The following is an 18,880-nucleotide window of genomic DNA, read 5'->3' as shown; positions in this document are numbered from 1 at the left end:
ACTTGAATAATAATGGACTGGGCCTAACCTTCACAATGGATTCACATCCACTTAATATTCACTTCCTGGATCTAGAAATTCAGGTTGAACCAAGTACTGCCATTATCAATATGTCTAATTATTTCAAGCTCACTGGTCGGAACGTGTAATTGGATTATTCAAGTTCACATCACAAGCCGTGGCTTAAGAATCTTCCGTTTGGCCAATTTAAAGGGCTTTGTAGAAATTGTACTCAAATTGAGGATTACCGTAAACAGAGTGAGATCTTACAGCAGGGGTGCCTCTAGCCATTTTGTCACTCCAGGCGAGAAATCCTGTGCCCCCCCCCCCCCCGTGATTGCCCCCCAGCCCCATACCCCCCCACCCCCGTGGTGAACACCACCCCCAAAACCCCTGAAAATAATCATAATGCAGCAGCGTTTCACCAGAAAATCAGAAAATACAATTATTGCAGCATGGGTTCACCAGAAAATAGTTGTAATGCAGCAGAGCGTTTCACCATAAAATATACACACACACACACACTATATACGCACGCACGCACGCACGCACGCACGCACGCACGCACACACACACACACACACACACACACACACACACACACTATACATACACACACACACACACACTATACACACGCACACACGACACACACACTATACACACGCACACACTATACAATCACACACACACTATATACACACACACACACACACACACACACACACACTATACACACGTACACACACAGTACACACTATATACACACACACTATACACACGCACAGTACACACACACTATACACATGCACGCACACTACACTATACACACACACACACACACACACACACACACACACACACACACACACACACACACACACACACACACACACACACACACACACACACACATATACACCTACCTATGTCCTCCCCTTCACCACCATCTCTACTAATCCCTGCAGCTGACCTTGAGTCTAGGGACTGTCAACATTTTTACACTTGTTTAACACCTTATCTGCACATGCAGTCATTTTAACAATGGGGAGAGACCAGACAGATGTTTTCCCACAGACCCTCCAGGCAAGCTCTGCATCATGCTGTGTATATTTACCAGCTTGCCTGCCCTCTAATTGCACTTTTATCTGCTAGCCTAGTGTTTGACATTGCCTTACAACAACAAACCTGAATACACCAGGCACTGGACCAGCCCTAAATCACTGAATGAAAGGAGGCCTGGGGGGCAGTCCATGCCTGGCTGCTACAATCAGTCTCTCTACATCCATGTAGTTACCAGTAGCAGAGAGAGAGAGAGAGAGGAACTTAATTAATCAGTGAATAGTCAGGACTCAGGAGCTGATGCTGTACTGAGCTGGAACTGAGTGAGCTGGGACGAGTGCCTTCTCTCACTGACTCATTCATTACTGTGGTTCTTTGAATCATTGAGCTGAAGGAACTGAATGAATCAGCTATGAGTGGAGGCTGCTTTTAGCTGCTGTTGTAATCTGAACCCTGAGTGAGCTGAGAGGCATTTCTTCTCTCACTACTCAGTGCAACAGCGCTCTTCCCTCCTCCTGCCGCCCTAGGCAAAAATTTATAGCTGCATGGTGGCTGAGACGGCTGTGTCTTACAGACACGATTTCAGGAGAAACACTATCCATTGCCCCTTATCAAGGCAGCCTGTGAGAGAGCTGCCACTCTCTCACAGCAGGATTGTCTACAGAAGAAACCTATGGTTTCAGATAAAAACAAAAATAATAATAGTAGTAATAAAGGTACAAACACATATTTGATTAATAAGCAAATGCCCATTATTATCGACTATTCAGGACAGACCTCTGAATGTAAGACTATTTTTGAGAAGTATTGGCCTATACTTCTTAGTGACCCTATTTTAAAACAGACATTGCAGACTGAACCTAAGTATACTTTTAGGCGTGGTAAGAGTATTAGGGGATATATAGCCCCAAGTAAACTAAGTGGGAAGGATAGTATAACAACAGAGATAAGTCATGGTAATGACAATGCTGGTGAAAGATTGGGTTGTTTTTCATGTAAATTAAAAAGATGCCTCTGCTGTAGATCTATCAATAATGGAGTAAGTACATTTAGGACCAACACCACCATTGTTATATTGACTGCATGTGTCTGCCACACAGATAAGGACTCACACACACTTTGGAATTTGTACACTGTCCCTGCTCCCTAGGGTTCATAAAAAAAACATCTGTCTCTCACTGCTACAAAGTTCTGATGATTTCAAGTACAACCTTAAAACCAAACGAGTCACATTTTGAAAAAAAGTTGTACACTTTCCCTTAAACTCCTTGCTTTCACTCTGAAAGGATTCCTAGATTCTTATCACACATGCTGACCTTATGGCCTCGGATTACTTTTACAACACAATGGAGTGGAGATTGATGTCTTTACTGTTGCTGCTTCATTGAGAGCTTGTTGTCTCATGGTCCAAGATCTTGTAATAACAGTATCAATCAGTGACATTCTGAATGTTTTGCCAAAGTTATGCTGGGTTTACACCATACAATTTTCTGTTACATTCTTCTGTTAGATTTTTCTGTTAGATTTTCTGTTAGAATGCATAATTAGATTATTTTCTGTAGGGAATGGTCATTATCTTTGGTGCATTGTCTTCTGTTTATCTCCTGCTGAATAGAACACTGCCTAATTGCTCTGCAGATAGATCGTAAGATAGATACATTTCCAACATGTTGAACTTTATCTATCTGGCAGGTAAATCTAACAGAAAATTGTATGGTCACGGTGTAAACCCAGCATTACAGTGAATACTATATCTTATGTTCAGCATGTCATTGTTGTTCCTCCATATAGCATGTGCTCTCATGTAGTAAAATAATACAGCTGTGTGTGTATGTATGTACTGGAAGCAGAGCTGCAACAAGGGACTTGTCAGCTGCAAGGGGCTGGAGGAAGCCCCGGGTAAGTAGATCTGGGGGTAGCATAGATTGCTTGACATTTCCTTTAAGTCTAACTGTTTTTATCTGCACGGGGAAAACACATTGGTCCTCAGTTTTCCTGTGCACAAAGCGAGGGATATGGGGGGCCCCATCCAAAGTTTCGCTGGGGGGGGCCCAATCCAAAGTTTCGCAGGGGGGCCCAGTGATATCTAGTTACGCCCCTGAGGTGCCTCAAAGAAATGAGTCATGTACAGCCGGATTTGTAGGTGAGAGTGCTAACCCCTAACCTCCCAACCTCCTAACCTATGATCCCCTTTTTTCCCTTATTCTCCTCCCCTTCCCCCCCCCTCTTTTTCCTTTTCCCTTAACCCTTTTCACCCCATTCTCCTCCCCCCCCCCTTTATTGTTTACCCTGCAACCCTATGACTCCCAGTGTATAATACTTTTCCATCTGGAAGGGCTGATTGTGATAGTCGAAATATGGTTTGATATATTAATATGTAGATTGTTATGTTATATAATTGAAATTATAGTTTGATCCTATTGTACTTCTCAATGTGAAGGTTGATCGGCATTGTGATCCATAGCAAGCAAAAACTTTTGAATAAACTAAATTATCTTATATGCAACCAAAATTATGCAATCAGACCTGTCTAGGGGAATCATACATTTTTAACTTTATTTATTTTCCTTTTATTCTCTGTTTGGTTGTACTATAAGCTAGGGGACCCGCATTAACGTTTGTGGATTTTCCTAATGGCATTATATAAGCACAGTTGCATGCCATTTTTTTGTTTAGAGGTCACATCAAAATTTGTTCTACATGTCATAGTGATATCATCACATATTGGTGTCTTTAATCCTTTTTGAGTTGCTGCTTTTTATTTTTCATTTTATTTTTATTTTTATTACAAATCTATGCTCATTGCATAAAGTTGGTTGCTTCTATTTTTCTAAAACAATACCATTCATGTCCCTATATTTGGTTATCTACGGTAATCCATTCCCTGCTGAAACAGTGCCTATTGGCCAGGTTTAGAATGATGTCATATCCTAGTCTATAAAAACTAATACTGTTACATTGCATATTGTATTTTGACTTGAAAAAACAGAGGATGTACCTCCGTGAAACGTGTTGTCTCCTTTTAAATAAACCTTTTATAACGTCCTTTAGTCCCTACCTGCCCTTTATTACTGCTGCATTAATTTGGGCAGTTTAACTACAGTCACTAATAGCAGACGCAGGCAATCCACCGCTTATGTCTGTATACGAGCGGCATGCCGGGTTGCTATAGTGACTTTCAGCAAGTGACGTCACCTGCACTCCGTTCCAGGATATCGCAGATAGCCCTGTCCCTGGCTTTCAGAAGCAGGGCGAAAACGCTGACCGGCTGTGTAGGTTCTGCCAGCCGCATCATTCCGAGATGAGAGCTGTCCTGTTGGTATACCAGCTTTTAATTGCTGGAAGTTTCAGAGCGCTCCTTCTTTGTTTTTACATGTGGGCATTTTAGGCGTTCCTACACGGCCATGGCGCGCTTAGCTGATATTCAGCAGAGAAACAACTTGCGGGTGAGGCGCTTGATTTGTGATAGCCCGACTTGCTGGAATTCAACGCTCCTCATGTTTGACCGCCTGCTACAACAGGAGAAAGCCATCAACGAGTATCTGTACAGCTACGGTGCTAGAGCAGGCTCTGGGGAGCTGGGGATTTTCTTGCCGAGGTACTGGACACTCATGCATAATGCCTGCAGGCTCATGCGTCCGTTTGAGGAGGTGACAAACCTGGTGAGTCGCAGTGAAGGCACCATCAGTGACTTGACCCCATATGCTTTCTCCCTGGAGCGTGCCATGCGTAGAGTGGTGGATCAAGCTGTCGAGCAGCGTGAACAGGAAGAGGAGGAAGAGTGGGAACATCAGCAGAACCAGATTTGCCATCAACACCTGCGGCAACACAGAGGAGGGGGAGGAGGAGGAGGAAGAGTCGTCTGGGGAATAGGAGTCAGATGAGGAAGGTGTTTTTTTTTTTTTTTTGAGGAGGAGGTGGAAGAACAACTGCAGCAGGCATCGCAGGGGGCTTGTGCTGCTCACCTTTCCCGTGGTATTGTTTGTGGCTGGGGGGAGGAGGAGAACTTACCTAAAATCACTGAGGAAGAGCAAGAGGAGATGGCTAGTAGGCCAGCATCCAACTTTGTGCAGATGGAGTCTTTCATGCTGTCCAGCCTGTTGAGGGACCCCCGTATAAAAAAAAACTCAAGGGGAATGACCTGTACTGGGTGGCAACGCTACTAGACCATCGGTATAAGCACAAAGTGGTGGAGATGTTACGAAATCACCAGAAGGCAGAAAGGATGCAGCACTTGCACAACAAGCTGGCAAGTATGCTTTACAGTGCGTTTAACCACTTGAGGACCACAGTCTTTCTACCCCTTAAGGACCAGAGCCTTTTTTTCCATTCAGACCACTGCAGCTTTCACGGTTTATTGCTCGGTCATACAACCTACCATCTAAATGAATTTTACCTCCTTTTCTTATCACTAATACAGCTTTATTTTGGTGCTATTTGATTGCTGCTGTGCTTTTTAGTTTTTATTATATTCATCAAAAAAGACATGAATTTTGTCAAAAAAATGATTTTTTTTACTTTTTGTGCTGACATTTTTCAAATAAAGTAAAATTTCTATATACATTTTTTGTCCAATTTTATTCTGCTACATGTCTTTGATAAAAAAAAATCCAATAAGTGTATATTTATTGGATTGGGTAAAAGTTATAGCGTTTACAAACTATGGTGCCAAAAGTGAATTTTCCCATTTTGAAGCATCTCTGACTTTTCTGAACACCTGTCAGGTTTCATGAGGTGCTAAAATTCCAGGATAGTATAAATACCCCCCAAATGACCCCATTTTGGAAAGAAGAGATCCTAAAGTATTCACTAAGAGGCATGGTGAGTTCATAGAAGATTTTATTTTTTGTCAAAAGTTTGCGGAAAATGACACTTTGTGACAAAAAAAAAAGTTTCCATTTCTGCTAACTTGTGACAAAAAAAAAAAATGAAATCTGCCACGGACTCACCATGCCCCTCTCTGAATAATACAATACAATACAATAACATTTCTATAGCGCTTTTCTCCCATAGGACTCAAAGCGCTTAGGCTCTCTCAGATTCAGTAATTAGTAGGATGAAGTATTCACACAACAAAAGTTATATTTCTGCAAATGCCAGACTGAACAGGTGGGTTTTTAGTCTGGATTTAAACACGTCCAGGGATGGAGCTGTCCTGATCTGTTGAGGTAAGGAGTTCCAAAACGTAGGGGCAGCATGACAGAAGGCTCTGGGACCAAAAGTTTTCAAGTGGACTCTGGGTATGACTAGATTATTAGAACCTGTGGATCTGAGAATGCGGGGATTGCTACGCAGCTGCAACATATCTTTCATGTATCCAGGGCCTAGATTATTCAGGGATTTAAATGTCAGTAGGCCGATCTTGAATAGGACCCTCCATTCTATAGGTAGCCAGTGAAGGGAATGCAGGACTGGCGTTATGTGGCAGTGACGGGGTTGGTTGGTTAGCAGTCTGGCAGCAGTATTCTGTATCAGCTGTAGGCGGTACAAGACCTTTTTTGGAAGGCCAGTGTAGAGAGCATTGCAGTAGTCCAGTCGGGATGTGATGAAGGCGTGGACTAAGGTTGGCAGATCTTCCGGGGGGTATAAGGTGAATACTTTGGGATGTCTACTTTCCAAAATGGGGTCATTTGTGGGGTGTTTACTGTCCTGGCATTTTGGGGGGTGCTAAATTGTAAGCACCCCTGTAAAGCCTAAAGGTGCTCATAGGACTTTGGGCCCCTTAGCGCACCTAGGCTGCAAAAAAGTGCCACACATGTGGTATCGCCGTACTCAGGAGAAATAGTATAATGTGTTTTGGGGTGTATTTTTACACATACCCATGCTGGGTGGGAGAAATATCTCTGTAAATGAGATTTTTTTGACTTTTTTTTTACACACAATTGTCCATTTACAGAGATATTTCTCTGACCCAGCATCGGTATGTGTAAAAATACACCGCAAAACACATTATACTACTTCTCCTGAGTACGGCGATACCACATGTGTGACACTTTTTTGCACCCTAACTGCGCTAAGAGGCCCAACGTCAAATGAGTACCTTTAGGATTTCACAGGTCATTTTGAGACATTTGGTTTCAAGACTACTCCTCACGGTTTAGGGCCCCTAAAATGCCAGGGAAGTATAGGAACCCCACAAATGACCCCATTTTAGAAAGAAGACACCCCAAGGTATTCTGTTAGGAGTATGGTGAGTTCATAGAAGATTTTATTTTTTGTCACAAGTTAGCGGAAATTGATTGTTATTGTTTTTTTTTTCACAAACTGTCATTTTCCACTAACTTGTGACAAAAAATAAAATCTTCTATGAACTCACCATACACCTAACGGTCTTCTTTCTAAAATGGGGTCACTTGGTGGGGTTGCTATACTGCCCTGGCATTTTAGGGGCCCAAAACCGTAAGGAGTAGTCTGGAAACCAAATGCCTCAAAATGCCTGTTCAGGGGTATAAGCATCTGCAAATTTTGATGACAGGTGGTCTATGAGGGGCCAAATTTTGTGGAACCGGTCATAAGCAGGGTGGCCTCTTAGATGGCAGGTTGTATTGGCACTGAAGTGCAGGAATCGCAGGATGTTCTCAAATCGTGACCTGGACATGGCAGCAGAGAACATGGGCATGTGATGTATTGGGTGCGTAGACCAGGGCGATCCAAGGGTGAGCGGGTGATTGGGTGCCCGCAAAGGGGCAGATGGGGGTCTGATATGATGGGTAGCAGTGACAGGGGGTTATTGATGGGTTATTGATGGGTGATTAGAGGGGAGAACAGATGTAAATAATGCACTGGAAAGGTGTTCAGGCGGGGTCTGAGGGTGATCTGAGGGTGTGGGCCGGTGTTTGGGTGCCCGCAAGGGGCAGTTTAGGGTCTGATCTGATGAGTAGCAGTGACAGGTGGTGACAGGGTGATTGATAGGTGATCAGGGTGGGAATAGAGGGGAGAATAGATGCAAGAAATGCACTTGTGAGGTGATCAGGGCTGGGGTCTGAGGGCATTCTGAGGGTGTGGACGGGTGATTGGGTGCCCGCAAGGGGCAGATTAGGGCCTGATCTGATGGGTAGCAGTGACAGGAAGTGATGGGGTGATTGATGGGTGTTCAGTGGGTGATTAGAGGGAAGAACAGATGTAAACAATGCACTTCGGAGGCGATCTGAGGGCGGTCTGAGGGGGTGATCAGGTGCCCGCAAGGGGCAGGTTAGGGTCTGATCTGATGGGTGTTAGTGACAGGGGGTGATTGATGGGTGATTGACAGGTGATTGACAGGTGATCGGTGCGTGATTACAGGGAAGAATAGATGTATACAGTACACAGGGCGGGGGGTCTGGGGGGGTCTGGAGATGATCTGAGGGTGTGGGGGGGGCGGTGATCAGGAGCCCCCAGGGGGCAGTTTAGGACCTAACCTAAAAAATAGCGTTGACAGATAGTGACAGGGAGTGATTGATGGGTGATTAGAAGGGAGAACAGATGTAAACAATGCACTTCGGATGCAATCTGAGGGCGGGTGTGCGGGTGATCTGAGGGTGTGGGGGGGTGATCAGGTGCCTGCAAGGGGCAGGTTAGGGTCTGATCTGATGGGTGTTAGTGACAGGGGGTGATTGATGGGTGATTGACAGGTGATTACAGGGGAGAATAGATGTATACAGTACACAGGGGTGGGGGTCTGGGGAGGATCTGAGGGTGTGTGTGGGGGGGGTGATCAGGAGCCCCCAGGGGGCAGTTAGGGACCTAATAAAAAAAATAGCATTGACAGATAGTGACGGGTAGTGATTGATGGGTGATTAGGGGGGTGATTGGGTGCAAACATGGGTCTGGGGGGTGGGCAGGGGGGGGGGTCTAAGGGGTGCTGTGGGCAATCAGAGGGCAGGGGGGGGGCAGATCAGTGTGTTTGGGTGCACATAGGGAGGGCTGCAGCCTGCCCTGGTGGTCCCTCGATCACTGGGACCACCAGGGCAGGAGGCTACCTGTATAATACACTTTGTATACAATACAAAGCGTATTATACGCTTGTATTGCGGCAGATCGGGGGATAACATCCCACCGGCGCTTACTACCGGCCGGCAGGATGACGTCGCGGGTGGGCGGAGCCTGTTGCCAGGGGCAGCGCGTGTCACCAGTGACGCGATTGCTGCCCCGCAGAGCCGAAAGGACGCACCGCCGATGGGCGTATTGCAGTCCTTTCGGCGTCCACTTTGCCGCCGCCCATCGGCTGTGGGCGGTCGGCAAGTGGTTAAGGGTGATGTCACAGCACAATGGAATAAAGGTGCCACTGCCAGTAATCTTCCTCCTCCTACCATGTCGACGCAGGCAAGGGCAGGACGCTCTAGCGATCTCATGGTGATGTCAGACATGCGGACATTCTTTAATCCAATGCCTCGCCTTAGCCCTTCCAGATCCATCCTCCACCAACGCCTCGAGCAGCAGGTTGCCGACTACCTGGCCTTAACTGCGGATGTGGACACTCTGAGCAGCGATGAACTCCTGGACTACTGGGTGCGCAGGCTTGGCCTGTGGCCAGAGCTGTCGCAATTTGCCATTCAACTTCTGCCTTGCCCTGCCTCAAGCGTCCTGTCAGAAAGGACCTTCAGCACAGCTGGAGGCATTGTCAGTGAGAAGAGAAGTCGCCTAGGTAAAAAACGCTTTCAGTACCTCACCTTTATCAAAATGAATGAGGCATGGATCCCGGAGGGCTACTGCCTGCCCGAAGACTAAATCAGTCCCCACACATAGCATCTCTGCCTGCACGCCGTGTGACTGCCTGCCCCAAGACTAAGTTGGTCCCCACACAGAATCTCTGCCTGCAGGCCGCTTGACTGCCTTCTCCGCCACCACCAACAGCGTCCAGGACTCCAAGTGGATTCATGGATTTCTAAGGCCGCTGTAACAAAATCAATAACAATTTTTCTGGTGCGTGTACATGTCTGCCTAATTTTTCTGGCTGCACTGCAGCTGCAACAACAAAACAAAAGGCATGTACATGTGTCAATTCCCCTTCGTGATCGTTACCTTGCCGCGGTGAAGGGGCTTGCGTATCACAATGAAGCAATGACCAGCTATATGAGTGTGTTAGGGGGCAGATAATAAAGTTGTTGCTTTATTGTGGACAGACCAAATTCGATCAGCTGAACTGTCACTGTTGTTCTGTCATTGAGCTACCTCAGCCCGACCATATGGGCTTGAAACCGGCATCGCCTGCACTCTCGCCTTCACTACACAAACAGCTGTTTGCGGTGCGTTACACAGTGAGTTTGATCTGTCAGTGTGAAGCAGTACACTAATTACACTAACTGACTGATGTATACACACACAAGATGTTTTAAAACACTTTATGCCTTTAATTTAGCACTGCAATGTGATTTCTGCCCTTCAAACGCTGCTGTGCGTCAAATCTGTAATTTTCCCCGGGACTTTTGGCGTGTATCCCACTCTGCCATGCCCCCCTTCAGGTGTTAGACACCTTGAAACATCTTTTCCATCACTTTTGTGGCCAGAAACAGTGTTTGAAATTTTGAAAGTTCGTCTGCCCATTGAAGTCTACTGCGGTTCGCATAGTTTGCGCGAATGCAAACTTTTGAGGAAGTTCACGTTCGGGGTTCGCGAACCTAAAATCGGAGGTTCGAACCATCTCTAGTAAAGACTACTTCAGAAATTGTGTAGATCTCCTGTTTACCCAACGATAAGAAGCCTTAAGTATTGTGTCTGCTAAAAACATTATGTCATACTAATTAAGAAGCTGGATCCTGCAGAGTACAAATCTTTGCCTGTATAATCCCAGTCTAAATCTATTCTGTCATAAATGCTGCACACAGGTACATCTGAGTATCAGATTACACAAGTGGGGATCACAATACTCTAGACCAAAGGGAAATAAACCACCGACAGGGAAAGAACCCATTCATCCGGAGAGGACAGAGGAATTGGATTCCTCAGTCGGAAGTGTAAGCTCCGCAGTATCAGCTGGATCAGCAAATATCCCTAAAAAATATAATATCAGACCTCGGCCCAATACAGACAAAGAAAAAAAGAAACAAGTGAAAGGAAAGAAAAATAATTCCCAAGTGACTGACGAGCCGACTGGAGCATGTGGGGGAACTCTAGACCCAACTTCAGTGGAGGAGCGGGATGGGGGTTTACCCTAGTCTTGCTCCTCCTTGACATTGTCTTCGGGTTTAGACAAGGGGGACTGACTGGCTATGGCGATTCTACCGCGACTGTGATTGCTGTTCAGAATACCTCCTCACAGGTCATCAACTTGACCAATGAGGAGATTTCTCCAGCGATGTTATCCTTACTCGCTAAAGGACTCGGGTTTTGTCCGACACATGATTTTGAGGTTTTCGAGCTAATCACTGACCTGCATATTTTTGGTCGCAAAGTTGTGATGCAGTTGCTCCACCAGAATTCGTCTGGTGAAGTTGCTGGATGAGCACCACAACTTGTTTTGTCTGACCAGGACAGACAGGCCTTGGCGGACCTGTGTGATCTCCAGGATGGCGGATCCCTGGACCGGGTCCATCTGAAAATGGAGCAGGGAGAAAAATAGCGCACCGTTCTGCCGATAAATGTATCATAAAACGCTATTTACCGTTTTAATGTAAATACAATAAAACGGTAAATTTCGTTTTATGATACATTGATTGCAGAGCGGTGCGCCATGAAAAACATGCAGGGGGCTGCTAGTATAGGCAGCGGGGGCTGGGGGAGAGAGGCAGCTGGACACTAGAGGGCATAGGCAGCGGATGTATGCAGAGGCATACGTTACCTCTGCATGCAGAGGCATACGTTACCTTGTCCTGGGCCGGTGATCGCTCCTTCCCTCCGCTCCTTCCATTCGTTTGCTGTAGTGCTGCAGCCGGCCAGTCACCATGCGGAGACTGAAGCCACATGGTGATTGGCCGGCTGCAGGACTACAGTAAACGAATGGAAGAAGGGAAGGAGCGATCGGCGGCCGGGACAAGGTAACGTATGCTTCTGCACACATCCTCCCCCGATGCCTATTCCCTCCAGTGTCCCGCTGCCTCTCTCCTCCCCCGACCCCGCTGCATATTTGAACATTTATAACGCTATTTAGCGTTATAAGTGTAAGGCACACTGCCTGCGCCATTTTTTAACACTTATAATGCTAAATAGCGTTATATAATGTAAGTCTATGGGGCACCCTTTTTATTCCCCTGGCCTGTGCGCCATTTTTAACTGTCACGCCCTGGACCATTCGGAGGGGGCCAATCCTTTGGAGTTACCTCTGTCTGTGCCAGTGGGCTATCAGCCATCCCTAGAGGATCTTGAGTTGCGAAATCGGTTGCGGCGGTTTCCGCCCCTTTCAGTCAGTCCCAGTTTGAAAACTTTTATAACAGTAGTTGAAAGGGTAAAGGTGATAGGTGACAGCGCTCCTTTTCTTCAAACTCTTTGTATCTACAAGAAACAAACACACTGCACATAGTGCATTACTGCCAATAAATGTGCATCCAGATCCTGCAAAAAGACCCCAGGTGACAAGTGGTGCATCAGTGCTGAACTCAGTGAATAATGCCAAACTGCTCACCAGATGGTTGCCACCTCACACACCAGGTGGATCTAACATTTCTGTATATTGACCAGGCAAACAGCTCTCCAGTAAAATCCAGAAGCTTTAATCCAAATTGGGCTTATAAAACATAATAATAAAACCGTAACATATAAAATCAATAAGTTTCAGCCTGCGCCTAATCAGCGCACTTACGTAGCAAAGTAAATTCAGGCCTACCGGGCTCAAGAGCCCAGCGGTTTCACTCCTCTGTGGGTGGATCGGCGTCCCGTAGTCCCCCCGCGGCGTATCCGCTCTTAATCTCCGTGGTGTCAATGCGGCCGGCTAGCACTTCCGCATCCAGGGACGTCAGACGCACCTGGCTCCCAGGTGCGTGGCCTGAAGCTCATGGTGTGAGGACGTGTTGTGGCAGAGCTCCCGTACAACGGCACACTTTTTAGCATCCTGACCACTCCTAAACTTACTAAACTCGCACCAAAAGTGACCATTAACTCTCCTGAAGAAACGGGATTGGATGATGGCAGCTCCCTGGGCCTCGCAGGCCGAGACCATCATGACAACAACAGCCAAGATGGCGCCGCGGCGTTAGATCCACAAGCTTCCGCCGACATCACCTCCCTGCCTGAGCAGCCCGAACCTAATCTTGCTCAAGTCCTACAAGCAATCACGGACTGCCAATCGTCTCCGACTACGATTACCTCCACTTTGGAGTCAGTAAAGACGGATGTCACCTTCTTGCACCAAGACCTGCGAGCCCTCAAAGACCGAGTGGGTCAGACGGAGAACCGCCTCAGTGAATTAGAGTACTCTGTGCTTCCCCTGCATAAAGAAATGAATCAGAACCAAAAGGGCATAAAGTCTATCGCTGATAGACAAAAAGATCAAAAGAACCGTCAACGTCGCTCCAACGTGCGGATCGTGGGCCTCCCTGAAAAGGTTGAAGGCTCCGCGCCCGAACAGTTTACCGGAAATCTACTGAAGTCATTGTTTGGTGAGCACGCTTTCTCCCACGTGTTTGTTATTGAGTGGGCCCATCGAATCCCCCCTACTATTCCCGCCCCAGGCCAACCGCCACATACTATTTTTAAGCTCCTAAATTACAGAGATCGGGATGCTGTACTCCGAGCTGCACATGAAAAAGGCTCCATCAAGTATGAAAACTCCACCATCTCCTTCTACCCTGACTTTACAACGGAGGTACAGAAGCAGCGCGCCAAATTCATCAATGCTAAACGCAAGCTCCGAGATGCGCACTATAAATATGCAATGCTTTACCCTGCACGATTAAAGATCCTAACGGATGAAAAATCCTTTTTCTTTACTGAACCAGAAGATGTGATTACATGGCTTGAAGGGCGTGCTCGAGGCTCGGCTTGCTCTTTGCCTCAACGCTGATCTTCTACCTTGAACACTGGGTAATTATTACTTTATTATATGCCCCATACATGATCATCGGCTGAGGTGCGTTGACTCCTTTTTCCACAGCCTCTCCCTGTAGTGTCCCTACCTGCGCTACACGACAATGCGTACGAACACAGTTTCCACTCATAACGCTGTACGCAGTCAACTGAACTTTACCACGCGCTTTGGGAGTACACTGGGAGGGCTGACCTGCCCATCTGACCTGCAAACAATCTGCGGATGTTAAGAGAAGTTTTTTTCCCGGGCATGAAGCCAGTTCGGTCAGTGTGTATTAGGGATAGGATAACTTTATTTAGGATATAGAATTAGCTATCCATTCCCTCCCCAATAAAAAGGCACCAGGACTAGATGGCATCCCCAGCGAAGTACTTAAACGCTTTTCTGACATTATTACAGCTCCGCTCCTACAAACCTTTCAACACACATTTGAATATGGTACCCTTCCTCTTTCTATGCATACGGCTAGGCTGCCGGGTCCCCGGAAGAATAGTGGGGACATGGGGGATCCCGGCGGCCAGGGAAAGACCCCACACTGCCGGGGAGAGAGGCTGGAGTCCCGCTGCGCAAGCGCGATCACGCGCGGGACTCCAAAACTACAGTAAAGCTCTGCAATGCCTACCACGACCTGAGCTCGGGATCACCGCTAATAGCTTCTTTTTTCTACCCCGAGCTCAGGTTGGGAAAACCGGCAAGGAGGTTAAGAGCTGCATATTAAACATCTATGACGAAGACATTAAAGAGAATCTGTATTGTTAAAATCACACAAAAGTAAACATACCAGTGCATTAGGGGACATCTCCTATTACCCTCTGTCACAATTTCGCCGCTCCCCGCCGCATTTAAAGTGGTTAAAAACAGTTTTTAAAAGTTTGTTTATAAACAAAATGGCCACCAAAACAGGAAGTAGGTTGATGTACAGTATGTCCACACATAGAAAATACATCCATACGCAAGCAGGCTGTATACAGCATTCCTTTTGAATCTCAAGAGATCATTTGTGTGTTTCTTTCCCCCTGCATCTCTCATGCACTGAAGTTTCAGGCTGCTCTTTTCTTCCTGCAAACAGCTTTGCCCTTGTCTGTAATTCCTCACTATGTGAAAGCCCAGCCAGCTCAGAGGACGATTTATCCAGCTTGTAAAAGATAAGAGAGAAGAGAGAAGCTGCTCTAATCTAAATAACACACAGCAGTGTGCAGAGAGGGGCCAGGAGGGGGGAGATGCATCACAGAACCACAACACTGAAGAACTTGGCAGCCTTCCAGACACAGGCTGACAAGTCTGACAAGTGAGAGATAAGTTGATTTATTACAGAGACTGTGATAGTACAAAGTGCTGCAGTAAGCCAGAACACATTAGAATAGCTTTTGGAACTTGTAGGATGCTAAAAAACAGGATGCAATTTTTGTTACGGAGTCTCTTTAATACATTTGACAAGACCTTTTTAATAGAATCCACCTTTATGCTTAAACAATGTATAGCGTTCAGGTGGCTTTCTCCTGCTTCTCCTACTTATGCCGATTGGCGTATCAGGGTTAAAAATTCTCTACCCCTTAAAAAGCTGCTTTATCATCATAGGGGCTGCCCTTCAAAATTTAATAAAATTTGGGATCGACAACTCAAACCGTTGATACTAATTACGATACAATGTGTTGGTTTTTTCTCTACTATATCCTAGTACACATGTTGCCTTTTCCCCGTGCCTTCCTGTACTCTTTCTCCCTCTCTTTCCACAACTATACCCCTCCTGGGATGTCAAAGCTCTCCTTCATAAGTTATCTACTCTCTCTACTACCTCCTTTTCATCTCCTGTCCTTCCCGTGTGATGATATGGTATGTAAAGGTACTAATGTATATATGTAAAATGTTCTTTAACCTGTTAACTATGCACTAATGTTATATTGCACTGTTGTACAGTGTGTCCTAATTTATGAAAAGCAGAAGTGGTTGATATCATGAAAACAGAAAATGTATACAACTGAAATCCAATCTTAAAGGATACCTTCAGCCTTCTAATAAAAAAAAAGTTTTACATACTCACCTAAGAAGATGGAAGGCTGTGGATCCTATAGAGTCCTATTTGTCCTCTCTAGGTTTCCTTGTTTCCCCACTGTGCCCCATTTAAATTTCTCATCAGCTGCGTCTTTGGGTCTTCTCGTAAGACTTCTGAAAATTAGTAGCTTCATACTGCGCATGCTCTAGTCCGCATCGCGTGTGTGCAGTACAGAGCCGCTCGTCTTCCAAGTACTCAGAGACCCGAGTACTTCTGAAGCCTTTCAAAAAAAACCCAAAGGCTTCATAAACATTAACATAGGCAGCTGCATTGGGGACCCGGTGGCGGAATAAGGGGATGCAGAGAGGACCTGGAAGGCTCTAAGGGATCCAGAGCCTTTCTCTCCTTATGTGGCTATTTATATTAATATTTATGGAAAATGGAAGAAAAGATGGTGCTGGGCACCCGGCAAAAGGAGGGATAAAACACCACCTACTGCAAACATATATAGTATCACTCGCAAGTCCTCACTTCTGGCTGCAGCTTAATATGCACAGTGACGTGCTCACGGTGATTAACACGTGGAAGAAAGTTCCAAGTGATGCAAAAAACATAGAGATGAATAGACCGGGCACTGTCCTGTTGCTAGCATTTATTCACAGTATTCAGCCAATGACATAAGGTGATGAATAAGAGCGTTACATCAAACCTGTCCGACGTCTTACATCAGTACATTCACAAGTGCGTCCAGTGAGGCTTGCGTGGAGGGACGTGGTGACCAGGGGAAAAGGATGTGCACCTTTAATATATTTAATGGATTCTGTAATTTATCTCTAGTGTAATTGTGTCCATATTAACTTTTCCATTGCTCACATACTGAGGGGAATTGATATACTGATATATTTACAGTGGGTTGCAAAAGTATTCGGCCCCCTTGAAGTTTTCCACATTTTGTCACATTACTGCCACAAACGTGCATCAATTTTATTGCAATTCCACGTGAAAGACCAATACAAAGTGGTGTACATGTGTGAAGTGGATCGAAAATCATACATCATTCCAAACATTTTTTACAAATCAATAACTGAAAAGTGGGGTGTGCGTAATTATTCGGCCCCCTGAGTCAGTACTTTGTAGAACCACCTTTTGCTGCAATTACAGCTGCCAGTCTTTTAGGGTATGTCTCTACCAGCTTTCCACATCTAGAGACTGAAATCCTTGCCCATTCTTCTTTGCAAAACAGCTCCAGCTCAGTCAGATTAGATGGACAGCGTTTGAGAACAGCAGTTTTCAGATCTTGCCACAGATCTCGATCGGATTTAGATCTGGACTTTGACTGGGCCATTCTAACATATAGATATGTTTTGTTTTAAACCATTCCATTGTTGCCCTGGCTTTATGTTTATGGTCATTGTCCTTCTGGAAGGTGAACATATTTGACAGTGGGGATGGTGTGTTCTGAGTGATGTGCAGTGTTAGTTTTCCACCACACATAGCGTTTTGCATTTTGGCCAAAAAGTTCCATTTTGGTCTCATCTGACCAGAGCACCTTCTTCCACATGTTTGCTGTGTCCCCCACATGGCTTGTGGCAAACTGCCAACGGGACTTCTTATGCTTTCTGTTAACAATGCCTTTCTTCTTGCCACTCTTCCATAAAGGCCAACTTTGTACAGTGCATGATTAATAGTTGTCCTATGGACAGAGTCTCCCACCTGAGCTGTAGATCTCTGCAGCTCGTCCAAAGTTACCATGGGCCTCTTGACTGCATTTCTGATCAGCGCTCTCCTTGTTCGGCCTGTGAGTTTAGGTGGATGGCCTTGTCTTGGTAGGTTTACAGTTGTGCCATACTCCTTCCATTTCTAAATGATCGCTTGAACAATGCTCTGTGGGATGTTCAAGGCTTTGGAAATCATTTTGTAGCCTAAGCCTGCTTTGAATTTCTCAATAACTTGATCCCTGACCTGTCTTGTGTGTTCTTTGGACTTCACGGTGTTGTTGCTCCCAATATTCTCTTAGACAACCTCTGAGGCCGTCACAGAGCAGCTGTATTTGTACTGACATTAGATTACACACAGGTGCACTCTATTCAGTCATTAGCACTCATCAGGCAATGTCTATAGGCAACTGACTGCACTCAGATCAAAGGGGGCCGAATAATTATGCACACACCACTTTGCAGTTATTTATTTGTAAAAAAATGTTTGGAATCATGTATGATTTTTGTTCCACTTCTCATGTGTATACCACTTTGTGTTGGTCTTTCATGTGGAATTCCAATAAAATGTATTCATGTTTGTGGCAGTAATGTGAAAAAATGTGGAAAACTTCAAGGGGGCCGAATACTTTTGCAACCCACTGTATCTTAAATAATGTCTCATCTCTTATGCATATTCTAATTATAATTTTCTTATCTGTCATTTGTTAGGGTTCTCGAGGAGAAAATGGCCCCACAGGTCCTGTTGGTTTTGCTGGTCCACCGGTATGTCCTCAAACATAGATATACCTGATACAATTGTTCTCATAATAATGATGCAAAAAAATGTGGCACGATTCCTGTCAAAGGTTTTATTAAGAAAATGAAATCCTCATTATCATGTATAATATTAACATTATGAATTAAGCTCAGGCAAAAAAATAAGTAGTTGCCAATATGCAGTGGTTGCTAAGCATAAGTAGGTGCACAATTGCAGTGCCAAGGTGCAGTGAGTGCCCAGATGCAGTGGGTGGTAAGATGCAAAGGGCCAGTTTGTGCTAAGTTGCAGTGGGTGCTGAGGTGCCAAAGTACAGTCTGTGTCAAGCTGCAGTGGGTACCAAGGTCCAGTTTGTATTGGGTGTTTATTTGCAGTGGGTGTTGAGCAGTATTTTGAGCTGAATGAGTAGCAGATGG

The 18,880-nt window shown here is 45.5% G+C and overlaps 1 protein-coding gene across 1 annotated transcript in view; it reads left to right on the top strand.

Annotated features, from left to right (window-relative positions):
- The window catches only part of COL5A2 (collagen type V alpha 2 chain), a 1,703,177-nt gene that overhangs the window by 1,352,175 nt on the left and 332,122 nt on the right, over positions 1-18,880 (top strand). The window contains exon 36 of the mRNA XM_068247348.1: positions 18,419-18,472. Coding sequence (XP_068103449.1) covers positions 18,419-18,472 — 54 coding nt within the window. The remainder of the gene's footprint in view (positions 1-18,418; positions 18,473-18,880) is intronic.

This window comes from Hyperolius riggenbachi, chromosome 7 (genome assembly GCF_040937935.1).
Source record: "Hyperolius riggenbachi isolate aHypRig1 chromosome 7, aHypRig1.pri, whole genome shotgun sequence".
Taxonomy (NCBI): domain Eukaryota; kingdom Metazoa; phylum Chordata; class Amphibia; order Anura; family Hyperoliidae; genus Hyperolius; species Hyperolius riggenbachi.
The sequence above is the reverse complement of the archived record's forward strand: the minus strand, read 5'-3'. Positions and strand labels throughout refer to the sequence as shown.